This window comes from Limulus polyphemus, unplaced genomic scaffold (assembly GCF_000517525.1).
Source record: "Limulus polyphemus unplaced genomic scaffold, Limulus_polyphemus-2.1.2 Scaffold1523, whole genome shotgun sequence".
In the NCBI taxonomy this organism is placed as follows: domain Eukaryota; kingdom Metazoa; phylum Arthropoda; class Merostomata; order Xiphosura; family Limulidae; genus Limulus; species Limulus polyphemus.
Genome location: NW_013667133.1, coordinates 117,975 through 137,555, shown reverse-complemented (window position 1 = coordinate 137,555; position 19,581 = coordinate 117,975). Strand labels below are relative to the sequence as shown.

At 32.1% G+C, this 19,581-nt stretch overlaps 1 protein-coding gene across 1 annotated transcript in view; it reads right to left on the bottom strand.

The window, feature by feature from the left end:
- LOC106463941 (myosin heavy chain, non-muscle-like) overlaps positions 1–18,210 on the bottom strand; it is a 133,052-nt gene extending 114,842 nt beyond the window's left edge. Inside the window, exon 1 of the mRNA XM_013924031.2 lies at positions 17,496–18,210. Coding sequence (XP_013779485.1) covers positions 17,496–17,855 — 360 coding nt within the window. The 5' untranslated portion in view covers positions 17,856–18,210. The remainder of the gene's footprint in view (positions 1–17,495) is intronic.
- Positions 18,211–19,581: the final 1,371 nt, after the last annotated feature.

Genomic DNA, 19,581 nt, shown 5'->3' with positions numbered 1-19,581 from the left:
CATTAGGGGGACCTGGGGAAGTACATCTAGTAGTGTGTGTGTGTGTGTGTGTGTGTGTGTGTGTGTGTGTGTGTGTACACACATACATATATACACTTATCTACAGACAGTCAAGGTCATCTAAAATAAAAACTCTAGTCATACGGACTACATACCATTCATTTTTGGAACACAAATGAGATTATATGGACAGAGACCTATTAAACACTAATCCTGACATGTATTACGTAAAATAATTTAGCGACCTACTTTAAGAAAGAAGTGATACTTCAAAAAATATTATATAGGCTAAGAAAATCAACTCATAACTTTCAAATGTTACCAAAAATATGTATTATTGGTTACGAACTATGAAGAGCCCACGCCATAAAAGTTGATTTGTATCAGAATTTTAGTAATCTTGTTAGTAATGTTTCTCGCCTTGTGAAAACGACACATAGGTCATGCACAACATTCCCGTCAGTGAAAAAGTATTGTTTTTTTTTCGTTTATCTATAAATATAATATCCAATTTATATGCTCAACTTCGCCTTACACTTAAATGTAACGCCTATGATTTTAAGTACTGAATACAACTTATTTTTATGCGAAGAACGACTGCTGTGTCAAGGTTTGAGATTCCCCTGGAGTGAAAACGCTGTAACTAACCTGCAACAATAAAATATCATTTGAAAAATTATCATAAAGTACAATGGGACAAGACACCTTTAAAATAACTTATATTACCTGTATATTAAAATTACGCACACAGTTTGTTGTAGATCATTCCTTAAGGTATAACATACAAGTATTAATTATTAGTTATTTAATGAAGTGTATGTTAGTAGCCGAATAAGTGACTGAAGATATACATACATACATATATATATATATATATATATATGCAAATTTACAATTTAGATAGTAGAGATATCTAAAGAAAATATAGATTGAAATAAAATGGTAAAGTCTGAATAAAATTAACTTTTTGGTACGGCAATAATAATGTCATTATTACTGGTTAGATATATTTAGGATTACTCTTATTTTCATTAAATTATTGTTGTTTTCCTGTGAAAAATACTGTGTCTGTAAGTGTGAAGGTACACTATTAGATTAGACCACTAAGTAACTCAAACCTTGGTATCTGTATCTGGAGTGCTAGTTTAGTTAGAAATGTGCAGTTAATGTTAGCGTGGGGCTTCGCGGTTATTGATAGCGTGTGAAGTAATTAGCTTTCTCTCTCTCTCTCTCTCAACAGCGAACATAATACGTTATTTGATGGTTACTTAAAGTGCTGGTTTTGATTATTAAACACTTCTTCAATGTCTTAATTGATAATTGATTCGAATTTCATCGGTGAACTTAATTTCACGTACAAAATACAAGGAGTTGTTTATATATCCTGTAAGATTCTTTAACGTCAGCATGATGCAATCAGTCAAAAGTGTGTTGGATGACAAATTTTAATCAAGTTTTGGTTCTTAAACTGTTGTGCGCCTTCATGCGAGTGCTACTTTTCAACTTAATCATGTAATATTTCTCTAGTTGTTTCCTTTACATCAAACTAGAACTAACAGCTTGGTGAGTGGCCCTGTAAAGTACTCAAGTCAAGATTTCACCTGTAAAGCACAATCAAAGAGATTTGTTAATTCAACGTGTTTTTGTGCGAGTTAAAAACCAGTCAGTCTTTACGTAAAAATACTTATTCTGTTTTCGGATTGTGCAGACACCGTGTACACTCTAAGGAGATAAAGTACGTATATCATATCAAACTCACAAGTACAACTTTATTAAGTAGCACACACTGTACATTCTTGAATATACCAGAATAAATAAAAATGTACAAATGACTTATTATAGGGAGGAGAAACAGAATTTTGTTGCTTAATACTGGATATTGTATGGCGGTATAAAGAAATTTAAATACAGAAAAACTGTAATGAAAAAAAAAACAAAAACGTTTCGCTAGAAAGTTTATTTGCTTCAGTGATAAACTTGTCTATGTCAATAACAAATGGACGCCAATAACCTTAGTTACCTCTATAGAGAAAGCATGTTTCTGTGGCCTTCGCCTTGAAAAGCCTGTTATCTGAAGTCAAGCTTAGTGCAGACTTGACTGCCCTGAAGTAACATGTAAAAAATCTGACAACTCAACAGGCTAGCTGACAGTCACCTGCGGTGGGTGATCAACAGTATTTCTTTATGTACATATATAACAGTTGTATATTTACCATCAATAAATTACTTCTTAACAAAAAAGCGACATATTCCGATTTGTTTTCATCATACGTTCCATTACTTTCACTCATCAATACCATGTTTAACAAGCTGGGGAATGTTATAATATCATATCATATAGAACCTAAACCACATGTGAAACCTAAAGATCAGTTCACCTTTTTTTTTATATATATATTTCGCGCAAAGCACATGAGGGACCTCTACACATAGCTGTCCGTAAATGTGACAGGATAGAGTGATGGCAGCTATTCAAAGTAACGGCCGCCAACTCTTGGGGTTACTATTGTCTGACCGAATAGTGGGATTTGAATATCACTTAGGATGCATCTAAATCCCCAAAATGCGGAGCGCGTTTTTGCGGTAACGAATCGAAAGCAGAAATTCCCGAATTCACGTATGAGCACACTAATCACTGGGCCAACCCCAGCTCAGTTCGATTATAATTATTTGAAAACTATTCACAATCTGGAAAACAACTGTTTATTTGCAACGCATAAAATTGTGCGCACTATTTTCTATATCAATTCTTATTATTAGGCTAAAAAAAGCAGAGATGTATATAATTGTTATATTATAAGAATTCACACTGAAATGCACATTTTTTGTTTTCTGCTGTAACAAAAAAATATCTTATTGACACGTTTCAAAGGTCAAAATCGCCGTTAGGGTAAATATTTAGGCATAAAATGACTTGTGCTTAAGTTGATTTTCAAAGATTAGGTGTTTTGTGTTTTAGGTATGGCATCTTGAAACAACACGATATAGGCTGTACGCAGAATTTCAAGGTCAACAAGGTTGTCTGCACATGGGCGAGGTTTGTAGTCTGGGTGATTACCTTGCCGTAATATGTAAACCAAAAAACAAATAAATAAAGATTAAGTTTCAATTGAACAGCCTTCATTGAAACCAAAGCTCTCTGAGTGGAATGTTGACCATTTACTTTGCACTGTTCTTTTATTTTCAGACTTGAATAAAAATATACAAATTATTCTTAACCGGCATTTCGAAGCTCAGATATGTACAATTTCTAGAGATCTGGTCATTTTGTAGACTGACAATTAATAGTACTGTGATATGATAACAAGTAAATTCATATACGAAACTAAAGAAAGCCATTCTTCTCCTTTCATATTACAAACAATGTTCATATTTATCATGTTCTAGCTCAAATAATGTTTAAAAATCAATATTATCCGACACATTTTAGAGGTGTATTTTAACATGAAGTTAATTTAGTGTTGTATTCATTTTATAAAGTAACTTATTTCAAAGAAACACAAAGTATAACAAACATTTCTTTTAAACTTAACTGAAAGTAAAAAACAAAGATACACAAGTAGGTTTTCACACAAGAACTAGCTAAAGAATCGAATTAAAAAGTAATGATTCATAGAATTGTTTTAATTAGGCATAACAAAATGGAACAACTAAGATGCACTATACTGACGATAACAAATTAGGCTCAAAACTACTTTAAAATACCTACACAGTCAAAGCCTAAATATTATTCAATGTCAAATAAAAAAATCAAAACTATACACACAAAATCACAAATACATAAACATACTATATATAGTTATACGTGTTTGTTCTAGCGCAAAGTACACTGAGCGAATTGCGCTGTGTCAGCTGCAAGAATCGATCCCGATTTATTGAGTTATCTACTCTCAAGATTACTGTTAATTCACTGGTGGACATATATATTTAGACATGAAAATGTTCTACTGGGCTTTATATTCATTGATTACACAAAGAACTATGACTTTTCAATTTTCTGAACAAAAATGTAACATGTTTTCTGCATACGAAACCCACCGCTTAACTTTGGTGGATTCAAGCAGGACAAGCTGAAGTGTCAGTAGCTTTGACCTTCCCGAACTGCTGTAATCAGCGAACTCGTTAACTGTATAAAAAATAATAATATATACCTATTTTTGTATACGTATGATTTAAAAACCTACATACAAGCAATGTTGAAAAGGCTATTTCATTCTAGTGATGATGACACACCCATGTATGTATACCTGAAGACGTGTTCCTGTTCATCTTCTAGTACTTATGAACTGAATAGTTTTCCATATATGGTAATCCTCACCAACTGTTTCACAGAATATATCACTCACTCTAGACCACATGCTAAAGCCTTCAGCTTTATAAAAATAAACCAGTGCCAGTGAGAGGAAATATTTCGAAATATTATCGAAACGTGGGTGTGATTCAGTCAAGCGTTAGGTTCGTTTTATAAATAGTTATATTGAAGTGATTCATATGAAATCTGAAAGAAATATTCAAACTGAAGCAATAAGTAACGAAGTCATTATCACCGAATTCTGTGCAAAGGTTCAATATTACACACATACATATCGAAGGAGCACAATAAACTACTTATATATTTTACATTTATGTTTCCATCACTCAATTGTCTGCAGTCACAGAACACTACACACAAATGTATAAATGAAATACGAATCACCAATTACACATTCCTATGGTCCCAAGACTTTAATCATAGGGCAGATGATCATCATATGATTAATTATGACTTTTATATTTAAATAACAATCCTATGATACAACTGTTTAAGCATGATGTTTATGCTCCAAGGATTACTGCCTTCAAAAAACATAAAATATATATATACATATATTGGAGTGATCTTTATTTTTGAAGTTTTGATTTACAGCCTACTCTCACCCCCTCACTTTGTTCCAATATATAAACAAGTAATTCCATAATGAATAACATTTAGGAGTTGCTCAAGGTAATTTAAATTTTACCTTGTAGCTCGTATTATTTCTGTATATTGTAAATATCCTAGAATGTTCCAAAATATTCTAAATAACCCTGGAACATTATAGATTATTCTGGAATGTTCTCGCATAATATTATGAAATATTCTAGCACATTCTGGAATATTGTGCATAGTCTGAAATTTTCCAGGGTAGTTCATATAAAAATAATCCACAACACCTGGAATGTTCTGTATGACATGACAGTAGTTTCTAGAATTTCTGTGCAGGGTATATGAGCACTTAAGCTGTAGTTTCTATATCATTTCAGCATACACTGCATATCACTGCAAATGGATAGTGCAACAAGAAGTAAGACTACATTTTGGCTGCTTGGTTCAGAAGACACTGAATTAACAAGAAGCAAATTACCTTCAAATAGGCAAGTGCTGTGTGTGTGTGTATTTTTCTACCATCATAAAACATTAAAAGAAAGAGTTTGTTAAAGCTCAGATGTGATCAAGGAGGCTGCATCTTTTTGGAACATGGCTTGAATTCCAGTTCATCCAGAATATCAAGCCTTTATCAATCTGGACAAACCTAAAGAAAAAGTAAAACAAACACAACTAGCTAATAAAGTAGTTTGTCAATAATCTAGCTGAATTTTTTGACATCACTCAAGGGATGCCTTGACCCCCGATTGTGATCCCAGAAGACAAGGACTTTCTTCTTGTGGGTGCATGGACAAGATAGATAAGATTCTTTCTTTAAAGCAATCAAGGACTGAGAAAAGAAATGTGGCAAGAATGGACAGGAAACAGTGTGCAGAGCACAAAGAACAGACCTTGAATGAAAATGTCTGTTCTTAGGAATCATCCCAAAGCAATGATGATGAGTTTGGTGGATACAGTACCAATAACAGTGATGAGGTTAGAAAAATACTTGGAGAATAATCTATTCTAAACCTAAAATGAGAGCAAGAAACATTGTCACTCCCAATCTAGCACCAGCAGCTATGGACAGAACCAAGTCGAGTGACATAAAAATTAACATTTGTCCTTACTTTCACAGACCACAGCCCTGATGAGCAGGAGCAATGACAAAGGCACTAAGAATGAATTTTCAACCTGAAATTTTATTATTTAGCATTATTAGCTTAACTTATATATTTAGGTGGAGCCCAAATCTCCTAAGTTGGCTGAACCTAATGAAATATTATTGGGATTACAGCCAAAAAAATTTAATAAACAACAAGGGTACCAAACTGATGAAACAACAAGTTCTAACATAATTCTAACATAGTTGAAACATAACAAAACATAGATTTAATTAGCTATACTGATTGTTAGTTGATTTTTAATTTAGTTATAAGTACATAGCACATTCTGATAAGAAATTAACATTAAATAACATATAAGAAATACTTGTGTTCAGTAAATAATCAAACTGGACATTAACTGCTTAATGTAATATTACAGCAAGTCTGTATTAATCAAATTTTATGTTTTAAAAGCTGTTGTCGCTGTGCTATCAGAATTTTGAATCAGACAAAAGCATATACATACCAAAATGAACATACAATCTTATAATTCAATAAAAGTGTTCAAAGTCAAGCCATTGTAGAATTTTAGTTTGGAGTCTAAGTTATTGAAGAGGACCAGTTGACCAAATGTGACAGGCATATTACATGAAACACTACATGTGACAATTGAGCTTTGATGCTCAATAATTCATTATGCAGGCCAAACCTTGACAGGTAGTCTTAGGATAAAGGTGAAATATATAACTAACAGTATGGATACACAATTAATAACCCAACGTAGAGTGGTCATACAGGCTTTTTATGGTTTGCCTGTCGCTCATAATTAAGCCTAAATACAATTAATTGTATTTATTCAAGATTTTTAGCAACTCTTATGGTAGAAGTTATTTTATAGCAACAACAAATATGCAAAATAGCAGCTAAAAATAGTATTTAACTAAATCACATATATTTAAGTCCCGAAAATTGAAGTTCATGCTGTTAGAAAAATTTTTGTGTTCACAGACAAATGTGGAGCTTTTCCTTCGTACTATTTATTTATAAGATACATTTCATTTTAACCTGAGTTTCGTGTTAGAAACAAACTAACAACCTGTCTAATTTTGCTACTACCAGAGCTGCGAACTTAATGCAATTACGCCGCCGAGGCAATTTTTTACATAATTTACATATGGCCGCATAATTAGCGGTTCAATGCATAACCAAAGTCTGAATTTCTAGACTTAGTAAAGTCAAGTCTAAGTCACTGTTACCAGATTTTACTTTTGACTTGGTTATGACTTAGTTCGTTTCTTGTTGCTTGGCGAGTGACGCCTGCTGGCCAGTCTTAAAAGTGTTTGCTATTATTTCGCAAAAATATTAAAGTGTTAAACTGTTCTTGATAGTGTAATTGCATCATGTTTTACATCCTTATTACATGTTATTGTTTTAAGCTGTTTTCACTTTGAGTAAAAGTTGTAAAATTTTAACTTTTGCCATAAAACAAATAATGCATATACATAAAAATTTTGACGCATAATCAGCAGTTTTATGATGCATAATTTTGTTTAATTTTTGCCGCATAAATATCGTGGCCATGAACTACGTAAATTTATTCAACAGTTTCAAAGTTAACGCCAAAATTTCAAACCTAAATAAATTTTATATATTTTGCATTGCTTACAATACGCTAAATTACTGTAAAATGTAGTCAAAATTTAGAATTCTGTGTACAAGCATTTCTGGAAAGTGTTACAAAATGGGCTCCGTTTAAATTATTTCTAGAAGGTACGCTACTACTATACAAGTACCGTATTTTTCGGTGTATAAGACGCACTTTTTTACCCCAAAATTTGATGTCAAAATCTGCTTGCGTCCTATACACCGAAGGTATGAATAATAAATATGTATATATACGATATACACAAGCCATGTGTGAATATATTTAAATAGGCATGCATAGTTTAGTTCAATTAAATGTGCTATTTATAACAATAGTAGTTTTTATTTTTAAAACATAACTATTTATAATGCTCCCTAAATAATAAAAAAAATAAATTATAGTAATGGATGAGAGTGAAAAAGCTTGTAAATACACGGCGATCCCTGTTTAATGTGGAGCAGAATAAGGCCGTTTCAGGCCTAACTTTAACAAATGAAAAATCGTTTTTGAGTGCTTGCCTTGGATTCAAATATCCAATGCGCTTGACCAATCAGAGCGCTTTATGCAATTAGCGTCGGTAATCGCCTAATCAAAATTGAATTTTTGTTCAATAAAAATCTTTCAAATACGACTGTAGCTTTTTTTCCCCCAAAACTTTATCTTCAAATTAAGGGTGCGTCTTATATTCCGAAAAATACAGTAATCCCTTCGCAAAACAAAATGTGGTAATCAGCCACCATAAACACATACAATAGCACATTCAGCCAATAAAGAAGCTGCATATTTCAAGTTTGATGAAGATTTCACTACAAATTGCAGACAATATACGTTTCAGGTGGTATCAAATACACCCACGCATGCAAGAAACGAACGCTGGCATATTACACTATACACCGATTTACGCGAATCACTCTCACGGTACAATGATAATCTCGCTATTAAATTTTATATCACGTTTATCTGGAATGCTCAGGCTCACAGCTGCAAAACCGTCTAATAACACAAGCTTGCGAATTTAAACTTCATAAAAGTTATTCTGGTTTTAATAACAGATTTTCCATAATTCAGCTACGCAGATTTCGAAAATAATATTCTTTTTTCTATCACTTAAGGATTTATTTACAAATCGGAAAGAAGAAAAAAACTTACTTAGATCAAATTATTATTTCAAATTCGGTGACGAGGAACCAACTTTGAGACTAATAATGGCTGGAGACGGCTTGAATGGATAATGAAGAAAAACTTTAATATAAGTTTAACATAAAAGCAAATGTACAACGTTTCGACAAGGTTTTGTCATCATCAGGTACTGTTGGGAAAATACAATAAATTTCTTTGAAGTTTTTTTGTTTTATTGTAAATACAAGTACGTTAAGAGTCACTTTCAATCTCTTCCTGTCTAATCAAACTACAAGTAAGGATTTCATTTTTTAAAGTAATAAACATATTTTGATTGTTTTAAGATCATGGAATAGTTTAAAAATAAAAGTATATGTAAAACTGCACTGCTGTACTAGCATTTTTTTTAGAGAGCAATATCTTCACTGTGGATCCTACATTGCTGAAGTTTTCTGAAATTTCTTGTTTAGTACAGCACACAATTTGACATTTTCTTTAGAGACAGGGTCAGCCACCCCCCCCCTTCATTTTTTATTATCAACATTTTGACATTACTGTTTGTTTATTTGTTTTTGAATTTCGCGCAAAGCTACACGAGGGCTATCTGCGCTAGCCGTCCCTAATTTAGCAGTGTAAGACTAGAGGAAAGGCAGCTAGTCATCACCACCCACCGCCAACTCTTGGGCTACTCTTTTACCAACGAATAGTGGGATTGACCGTCACATATAACGCCCCCACGGCTGAAAGGGCGAGCATGTTTGGTGGGACTTGGATTCGAACCCGCAGACCCTCTGATTGCGAGTCGATCGCCCTAACCACCTGGCCATGCCGGGCCTTGACGTTAATGTTCTCATTATTTGTTACAAAAGTATTAAATAAATAATGAGGTGTAATTAAAAAGCATCCAAAAAAACTACGAGAAAAGATATCTGAGCTCAAATTTCCCAACTTAGTTAACTCAATATTTATACTGTATTAAAGCATATTAAAGCACTGTATTATATCATAACAACATTTAAAAAAAAAGGTATACTTTAAAATGTGTACAACTTAACCTTATTTCTTCAAAACTTTTAGGCAATCTGTATAAATAATACACTTGCGTTTGTCTGTCCGAAACTTTTCTCGCAAATTTCTCGATCAAACGCTACAAATCTCACATGAATAGAAAGGTCTTTGTCCGAGGAGTTCGGATTGCATATTGGCTTTTCAATTCAGAATCACTTTACCTATAATGCTTAGTTAAACTTTTCAATGCAACCAGTATTGTGCAGGATAGGACAATGTCGTTGTCATCACGCTTTAGTTTTTCTTATCCGCAAAGTATTTCACACAAAACACTTAATGCGTGTAATTCCTAACAAGAGGAAATCCTCAGCAGCCGTGGCATTAAGAATCATTTTAGGCAGGAATAGAGTAAATTAATCTGCGAGACCTTTTTTCTTTTTACAAGCTATATTTTTGTGTGCCAGCAATACCAAGCGTGAGGCGCGTATATACCCGATTCGATTATATTACTCATCGGGACCTCTACCAGCTTACCCTCAAATTGAAATTCTTTTAGACAGGATTAGAGTAAATTAATCTATGAGACCTTGGGCGTAGTCAAATACATAGATCGAAAGGGTTTGACCTCCTGAGTCCAAAACTGTAATTATATCTCAAATCGATCAAGAGATGACGGAGCTATGAGCTAAACGTTTGTACTTGAAAAACTCCTCGCACTAAAGACGAAAAGAGTAGCTAAAAGGTGTTTATAGCAGTCTATGAAATGAATTGAAGCTAAATTATTGTAAAGTAAACGTAAAGTTGTAATGAAGGCAAACGTAGCTGGATATGCAGAAACGTCTGAATGCGTGGTCACAATGTGATTAGCATATGGTTTCGAACAAACAACGCATGCGTATTCTAGACCTAAATAATTTGAGAAAGTCCACAGAAATTGGATTTAGTACAATGTTAATTTTTTAGCCATGGCATAGGGGCTCATAGAATGGCTCCTTTCATACTCTGTACATTATTATAAATTTCATTATTTTAATTCATTGTTTACGTGTAGTTTTATTAAATAAAGTTACGTCTAAGCAAGTTTGTTTGCCTGACCCCTTAAAATTTTAAAAATGGATCAGGATTTATCGATCTAACACAAAATGTATGCATGGGTAGATTAAATGGAGTCCGTGAAAATGATAGAATAAGGAATTTAATTCAAGCGAAGAGCATGAAAATTACCACTAATGTTTTGCAGGTTGTGACTATTTTTATTTTTGATTATTATTTATTTATTTATTAAATATCCCAAAAAACACTTTACAAAATATTAGAAATAAAAGTGAGGTACAATATGATTTGTGATCAGGAAGAGGTACCAAAGAAACAATATATAAGATAAGAATGATACAAGAAAAAGGGCTGGAAAAACATGGACTTGCTTATGCGTTTTATTAACTAAGAGAAGGCCTTTGAAAGGGTTGATCATACAAACTTAAAATCTTACAAGGCATAAAAATTGAAAACATATCAGGATCAAGCATTAGCAGTAAGAACAGAAAATAACATGATGAATAAGTATAAACTAACTGTGATGTAAGGCAGGTATGTGCTCTTTCCCCTAGCCTCTTCACTCTATATTCAGAGGTATCAGGAGAGGAATAAAGGAGTTAGAAACTTAGAAGAAATATCTAATTTATTGGTGTAAGATCCATAAACAACTTAGATATGCAGATGATGCAGAGTGAAGCAATCTTGCAAAATATGCTAACAACAATTATAATATAAACATCTGTGAACAATTTAGAATGTGCCTTAATATTAAAAAAGAAAGACAAAGTTGATTGTATCAACAAAGAAGAGATATCCCTCTTATGGGTAAACATTATATATTGACAGAATAAAGTTGAAACTGATATCTTCTTTCACCTATGTTGGACAGATCATTGCAAAATATGATAAATGTAATAAAGAGACTAAGATACATAGACAGTTTGATTAACATTCAAATAATTGAAACATAAATAAAAAGATTTATACATCCACTAAAGTAAGAATAATAAAATGTTACATCTGGTCAACATTAACTTACACAACAGAGACCTAGTCCATCAATTGTTGATGCATTTGAGAAATGGATATGAAGAATTTTGAAAATCAGTTGGACAGAAAATTTCAAAAACAGTGAGGTATATAAAATTGCTGGCCAGAAGAGGGAATAGATGAAAACTATCACAAGAAAAAAGGCAACATACTTTGGAAATGTAACAAGACACAGAAAACTTAGTACTATCAGGCTATATTGAAGAGTCCAGGCTTAAATGGACATAAGATATCATTAGATCAATAAAGAAAGACAATTACTATCCTGAGAGAGAGAACTTTATGTGATAAGTGGAGGAAAATGGTAGTCAACCCATAAGTGAAAAAAAGTTTTATAAAAAAGAAATAAATATGTAAATAAACAAAAAAGTTCAAAGTACTTTGCCTTTGGGTTTCTGTAGACCACAGTATTACTCATTTTCTAACTATTCTTTTTTACAATAAAAATTATGAAATAAAATATATAAATAAAAATCACAGCAATAAATTTTACTAAACATGGTTATAATCCATTATATGTATGCCATAGTTGTCCTCAAAGAGAATAGATTAATAATTTTAAGAAAGTTTCTTTTTTTCAGATATTTGTCCAAAACCAAACAAAGGCTATCTGCACTATCCATTCCTAATTTTCAATTGATAGAGTGAATTAGCTAGTCAACAGCAACCATCACTAATTCTTGGGGTACTCTAACCAAATAGTGGGATTTACCATCAATCTTATGATGCACCCACAATCAAAAGTTTATAGCCACAGACCCTCAAATTAATTGTCATAAACTTTTATTATAACCATACATTTCTGTACTACAAAAGTATAGAGTAAAAATGAAATGATAAAATACTAATATCAGTTAGGTTTGATTTATGGAATGTCAAACTTTGAAAACTTATAAATCAGTTGAGATAAGCTTAAGAATGTACTGAAAAAGATCTATACAGTAGAATGCTGATTATCTGGATCAAATTTTGAAAATTAAAAATATGTCCATACATATATATATTTTCTTTGTAAAAAACCCAAAAAATGTTAAATGTTCCCCCAACATGCTTGGATCACTTCATAGCAAAGGGTCTATCTCGCTGCAGAACCACCAGTTTCAACATTAGCCTTACTTAGTTGGGTGGTGACAAAGTGCAACATTGTGAATAAGTTACAAAAAAGATGAATCTGGTAAAAAAAAATTTAAATGTTGCAGATTTTAGATTATCTGGACCACCCTTGGTCCCAATTAGTCCGAATAATGGACGCTCTACTGTATTTACTTCATGCTGATTAAGTGACTATGTTGGTTTTGAAAAAAAAAAGCTTATATTATTATAATTCATAAAGAAGAAAATTAGGAAATTAACTCTCAGTGTTACTAGCTGCTTAGATGTATGTAAATTACTGAAAAAAATCTGAGCAAAGGAATTAATTTTTTGAAGACTAATGTGTTTCATAAAATAACAGATTTCAAGAGGAAAAAAAAAGGAATACATCATCTACTTAGATTGTCTAGATTCATTTTTGTAAATTTTAATAGCATCATAGGACTGTTGCTCACTTTCTAGATCTGGAGTAAATATTTGGTATGATGAACTGGAAGCTTAACTTACCATTTACTGAACTTCATTTCTTTTTTATTGTTGTTAGAAATTTCCAACTTGGTCATTCTGTCTTGGTAACTGTCACCTAATGCTTTTACAATAATTGCTAGTGTGCTACCACATAGTGCTATTAGCCTTATTTTACTTCTCTATGACAATAACATGCTGCTTTTCAGTTTCTTTGACATCAAATTCTTGTAATATGTTGATTATGTGGCAATATGGAGTTCCTTGTAATAAGCTGCAACCAGCTTTAAGTCATCTTAAATTTGATATGGTAATTTGGATCTGTGGGATAGTTTTCAGGGTAAGTGTCAATTACATGGTAGAAATGGACTAAATAGTAAGAATGTGTGGGGGCAGCTCTAATTATATTCATATTTAAAAATAAACTTGCATAGTTGTGAGGGAAATTGGGAATAAATAAGTTAATAGGATAGTAAGGGCAATGAAGAGTTTGGAAAGAGGTAACTTAGAGCATAACTTAAATAATTTTAAAGATTAGTTTGTCACATTTAAAGATAAAAACAGCGTAGGTTCATCACTCAAGAATAAGCTTATATTATTCTTATGTTAGAAATATAAGGAACAAAAACTAAGTTATGGTCTCCTGGGCCCTAATTGAAATGGAAGAACATGATATAATTAGAATTAAGGAAACATTGATAATAGTAATTATTTTGAGTTCCAGATTATAAGTTATTTAACAATGACAGACTTTGAAAAAGGAGGTAGGGTGTATCTTTATATTAGGAATGAAAATCAGCCTATTGGGGCTAAATACACACATAAAAAAAGGTAATCAAGAAGTTGAATCCATTTGGGTTATTATCTGGGGCTTAAAGGGTAGAATGTATTTTACTTGGTAATTGGTATAGCTCAGTTAATCAGAGATGACATGAGAAATGAGATAAGAGTTGTAACTAATAGGAATACTGATGTAGTAATTATGAGAGACTAATTTTAATTACATTAATGGGATTATATGGAGCCAAATTGTTAAGTAGAGAGATTTCCTAAAGTGATTCAGGATGCTTATTTGTTTTGTTACATCAAACAGTCAAATAGAAGACCAGAGGAGTTGACATTTTATATTTACTTTTAACCACTAATAATGACATGGTTGCAAAAGTTCAAGTGGGGGAACATTGGGAAAGAATGATTACTACATAATTATGTTTAATGCTTTGCTATATATATATATTGAGATAAAAAGAAGTGAAATTTTAGTTCTAAATTTTCAAAAAGCCAAATTTGAGGCCATGAGATAAGATCTATCTTCAGTGAAAAAGGTGACATGGGACAGATTTGGGAAATTTCAGAAGTAAATGGTTTTTAACTGAAGACATGTTCCTAAAAGGATTGTAAGAAAAAGCTGGCTGATAATGTTAAAATTAAAATCAATGATTTTTTTTAAGTTCGTAAAAAGTAAGCTAAAATGTTAAAATGGGTATTGGATTCTTAATGCTGATAGCAAGGTCTTTGTTCAAGACTATGAGATAGCTAAGCTTTTAACTGTTTTTTCACTTCTATTTTTACAAGAGAAGACATTAATAATATTCCTGACTAAGCATACTATGAGAAGTGCCAGAAATTGACCCAAATCATGTACATTAATCCCCTGGTGGTAAGTAGAAATATTAAAATATTATAGATAGATAAAGCACCAGAACCAGAAAAAGGTTTTTCTCTAAGGTTTTAAAAGGGGTCAAAGATCAGATATTTAAGCCTCTATCTCTCATTCTTGGCAGGTCAATAGAAAGTGGGCAGGTGCCTGGGGATTGTAGTGTTGTTAATATTACTCCCATTTTCAAAGGGGGTGATAACAATTAAGGTAGTGACTCTTACTTCTATACGTAAGAGAAATTTTACACAGTCTGATAAAAGAAACTTTACAAAATTATTTAGTGAAATATGATATCACAAAAGAAAGTAACATGGATTCATCAAAGCAAAAACTTGCCTCACTAATCTGTTCACTTTGTGGATGTTCAATGATTCATATTTGAAAATGTCAGGTGAATAGTTTACACTTCTAAGACACCATCAGAACTGTACTCGATTCTCTTAAAATTTGACCTTCCCAAGATAATTTACAGACATGATGCAGCTTAGTTTGCATTCTACTGACAATTGCTTTAAAAATTAAACACACAACTTTAATTTTAGGATATATCTTTTAAAGATTTGCAGTTCAAAAGTAAAAATAATATTGTTTTAATAAAACTGAATACTAGCAAGTTTCTTTCAATAAACCCAAAAAACATTTTTCTGGCATCATAAAGTGAATTTAAAGTACAGTGATGCCAACTGTTAAAAACAAGTTGCAAGACAGTTATTTCTGTAATACATGCTAAACTGAAAGTTCTTGGAAAAACCCACTTCTTCAGTTAAATCTTGGCCTACTCATCTTTTCCAAATTTAACTCATGCCTTGTCATCCTGTTATCTTCAGAATAAAGCACAAATAAACCAGAGGCCATTATCCTAACATTCTCCCAAATATCTTGTAACCTTCAATAAGATCACTTTTAGACATTCTTTTCTCATTAGAAAGCAAGAAGTCTTAAAGATCTTATCTCATCCCCCATAAGACAACCCTTTCATTCTTGGGATCATTCTAGAAGCTCTCCTCTGAACCCTCTCAAAAAAAAAATCAATATCCTTTCCAAGATTAGGAGATAGAAACTATAGATAGCACTCTCTAAGTCAGGTCTAACCAATGACTTGCATAAAGAAATTATCTTTACAGTTTATGGAAGACAGCTTTTATAAAATTTAGGATGTAACTTACAATACTAATTCCATAAGTTACACAAACAAAAATCTTCAAAGATAATAAAGTTATAATCATATGCACAATAAATTTTTAAATATATCCACCCTTAGTACTGAGAACAAGGTTTAAAGGTGCATTTCACATATTAGGATATTTCTGCCTCATATGATGAAGACAGACAGGCTAACAGCTTCCTTAAAAATAGTATCCCAAAATAGTAAGGCTACTTCTGATGAGAGCGTATTTAACTTACTTGTACATTTATTCATGGTCAATAAGTTGATCAGGACAGATGTAGAAAATTCCAAGAAACAACTTTTTCCTTTTCCTTCAGGAACCTCAATCTAAACACACTCCACATTTTCTTAACCTCAGCCTCAATAATATCACAAGTCTTCAGCTCACATCAAACACAATTAATCCCTCTCTTATTAACCTGCTCTCTAAAGACCTTTAAAACTTCTAAAATAACAACTTCATAACCTTCATTTAACAAAATTCAGTAGTTCAATAGTACCAGTGACATCCGAGATGTGAACTCCCAAAAAAACTTCTAAATCAGGCAATTTATTGCAAATTTTTAGTACAAATTTTTAGTATTTAAACATTAGTACAAAAGAAACCAAGTTTATTTTCAACATTCTTGTTAGCAGTCACAATCAATCCATTCACCTCATATCTTTTACAATTCATAACACAATCCATGAAATTTAAAGTTCTCTTACAACAATCTAACAAAGTAATTTACTGATTTAGAGCTTTTCCAAACACACTATTTGCCAACCTGCTTAGATGTAGCTCATAATTGTACATATATCTCTTACATGTTCCACAAATCTAAATAGTTCATGTTGTTCAAAACATATGCTAAATAATGTAAAATTATTCTTTGCACCCTGATTAAAACCTTTTGCTCAACCTAACAAAGTACGAACACAAATGAGCTATTCAAAGAATTGTATTCTTAAAAGTCTGAAGCCTTAAGCAGATCTCTGTAATTGATTGTAAACTCTTTTACATTAAATTGATCAATCATTCCATTACTAACATCATAAGCTCCAATATCCATTTAAAATTGAAAAACTCCCTAAGTTCTCATTATTAACGCTCTTTCTATAATATAAACTTTATTCTTCAGCATCAAATTCTAGTCTGTTTTCCTGTTCATGCTACTAATAGTAGTAGTATCTTTATAATTACAATATTTTGAATACAGTTAAAAGTTTGAAACAGATTTGGAAGCTTAATATTATAACGTATAACTAGTATAAGTACTTACATAAATAAGACCTGAATAATATCGATCTTTCAAGTTGTGTAAAACAGATGCTTCATTTAAACATGTCAATTCTGCCATATCTTCTACTTTGTTAAATTTTGGAGGGTTCATTTTCTGAGCATCATCTTTATTAACTATGCATCTTTTTCCAGTTTCTACTATCTCTACTTCCAACTCGTCACCACGATCGATCTTAACACTAGCTGCCACAAAACCATGATGTTCGTGGGGAACCCAAATCAACTTTTTAGAAGTCCACTCTGCTTGGACAGATGGATCATTTGTTCCAACATTCCTGTCCACAACCAGATACTTCAGTTCTGGGTCTTTATGAAAATCCAAAGAGACTGTATCCGCCATTTCGTCTTGTGACAAAGTCAAATTTGAGTAAGTACAGTGCCGTGAAGAAATACCGAATAAATGTTTACTATGAATAAAGTGACCAGCTAGTTAGATTGTTGGACTTTAAAAAAGTTTTAAAACAGAATAGTTTTCAGTTTCAATAGTACCGCAACTCAGTTATAATTTATATGTATCTTAAGTACAAATGGAATGAATATTGGGGAAAACATTAAATATAGGACGTTTGCGCTTCTTAATTATTTGAAATCAAACAACTATACGGTAGTCTATACCTACAGCCACTACACTACTATATTCAATTTCAAAGTGAACCAGCGGGACAAGTTCCATACAACGGCTTCAGCTCTCAAGTAGGCCTACCACTTTAAGCCCCCACACGGTAGATGAACTTTTCTGCGCATGACATAGTGATGATGATACATGACTATAAATCTGAACTTTGGAGGTTAGAGTTCACTTATTGATGACTCTTTCGAAGTTGGTCACCTTTCTTTTCCTTTTTTTTTTTTAGTAATATTTCTGTGGGTAATAATAATAGTTTTAAATCTATTTTAGTAAGTGTTCTTCAAAACAAAGAAAACACTTTTTTTTCTGCCAGTATAGATAGATTATATTTATATTTAAATCTTATCGCGACATTAACCTTAATCATCCAGTGGAATTCTTATCTCATTGATATATATCAGTAATTTTATTTTTGGTTCCAAATTTTCAATATGACTTGTATGTAAATTATGATCAATTATGTTTATGGACAAACAACAAAATACGACTAAAATCTTTTTATAGAGTTATCCCAATTAAGTAATATTTTTAGTACAAAATATGCGAATACTGATTTTAAGTTTATTAAAGAACTAAATGTAAAAAAATATAATTTCTTTTCTTTCAAGAGGCGAAATACAATAAAAATGAGTTTTCTAATACCAAAATTATCAAATTATTTTGCTGATAACTGTTAAGAAAGTAATTGTTATAAAGTTGTTCTTTCGTTGAGCTTAAACGATCTGTTTTCCTGATGTGACAACGATAAGTTTATGGACTTACAAAGGTAAAATCCGAAGTTCGATTTCCGTGGTAGACACAGCAGATAGCCCAATGTGGTGTTACGACAGCGGAATTCACGTGAACTGGTAACACGTTATGAATATCTAGAACGTTCGTGAAGGCTCGAGTGTTTACCAGATGCCCTCTATTTCGTATATATAAGTGACGGCATAGATAGATAAATAACTGAATAGCAGACAGGGAGATAGAGACAGATAATCGAGTCAAGCCGTAAGTAAAGTGTGTGTTTAAGTTGAAGTAACTGTGGAAATTAAGTGTATTACAAAGTTGAATTGAGAAAGAATAAACTAGTTTTATTTTAAAAAGGGCTTGTATCGCTGAAGTTCCTCAGGAAGAATTTTTACGGGAAATTATCAAACCAACAGAGACGTAACAAACTGGTGTCAGAGAGTGGGAAGGAAAAGAAAAAAAATGGAAACGAGAAGAGGCAAATCAAACTACAGCTTATCAGATTTGATGGCAGCAATACAAGAACAGCAAAAGAAACAAGAAGAGAGATTACAGCAGTTGTTGGAGAAAAAGAAAATAAACAAGAAGAGAAATTACAGCAATTGTTGGAGGAAAAAGAAAAGAAACAAGTAGAGAGATTACCAGTTGTTGGAGGAAAAAGAAAAAACAAGAAGAGAAATTACAGCAGTTGTTGGAGGAAAAAGAA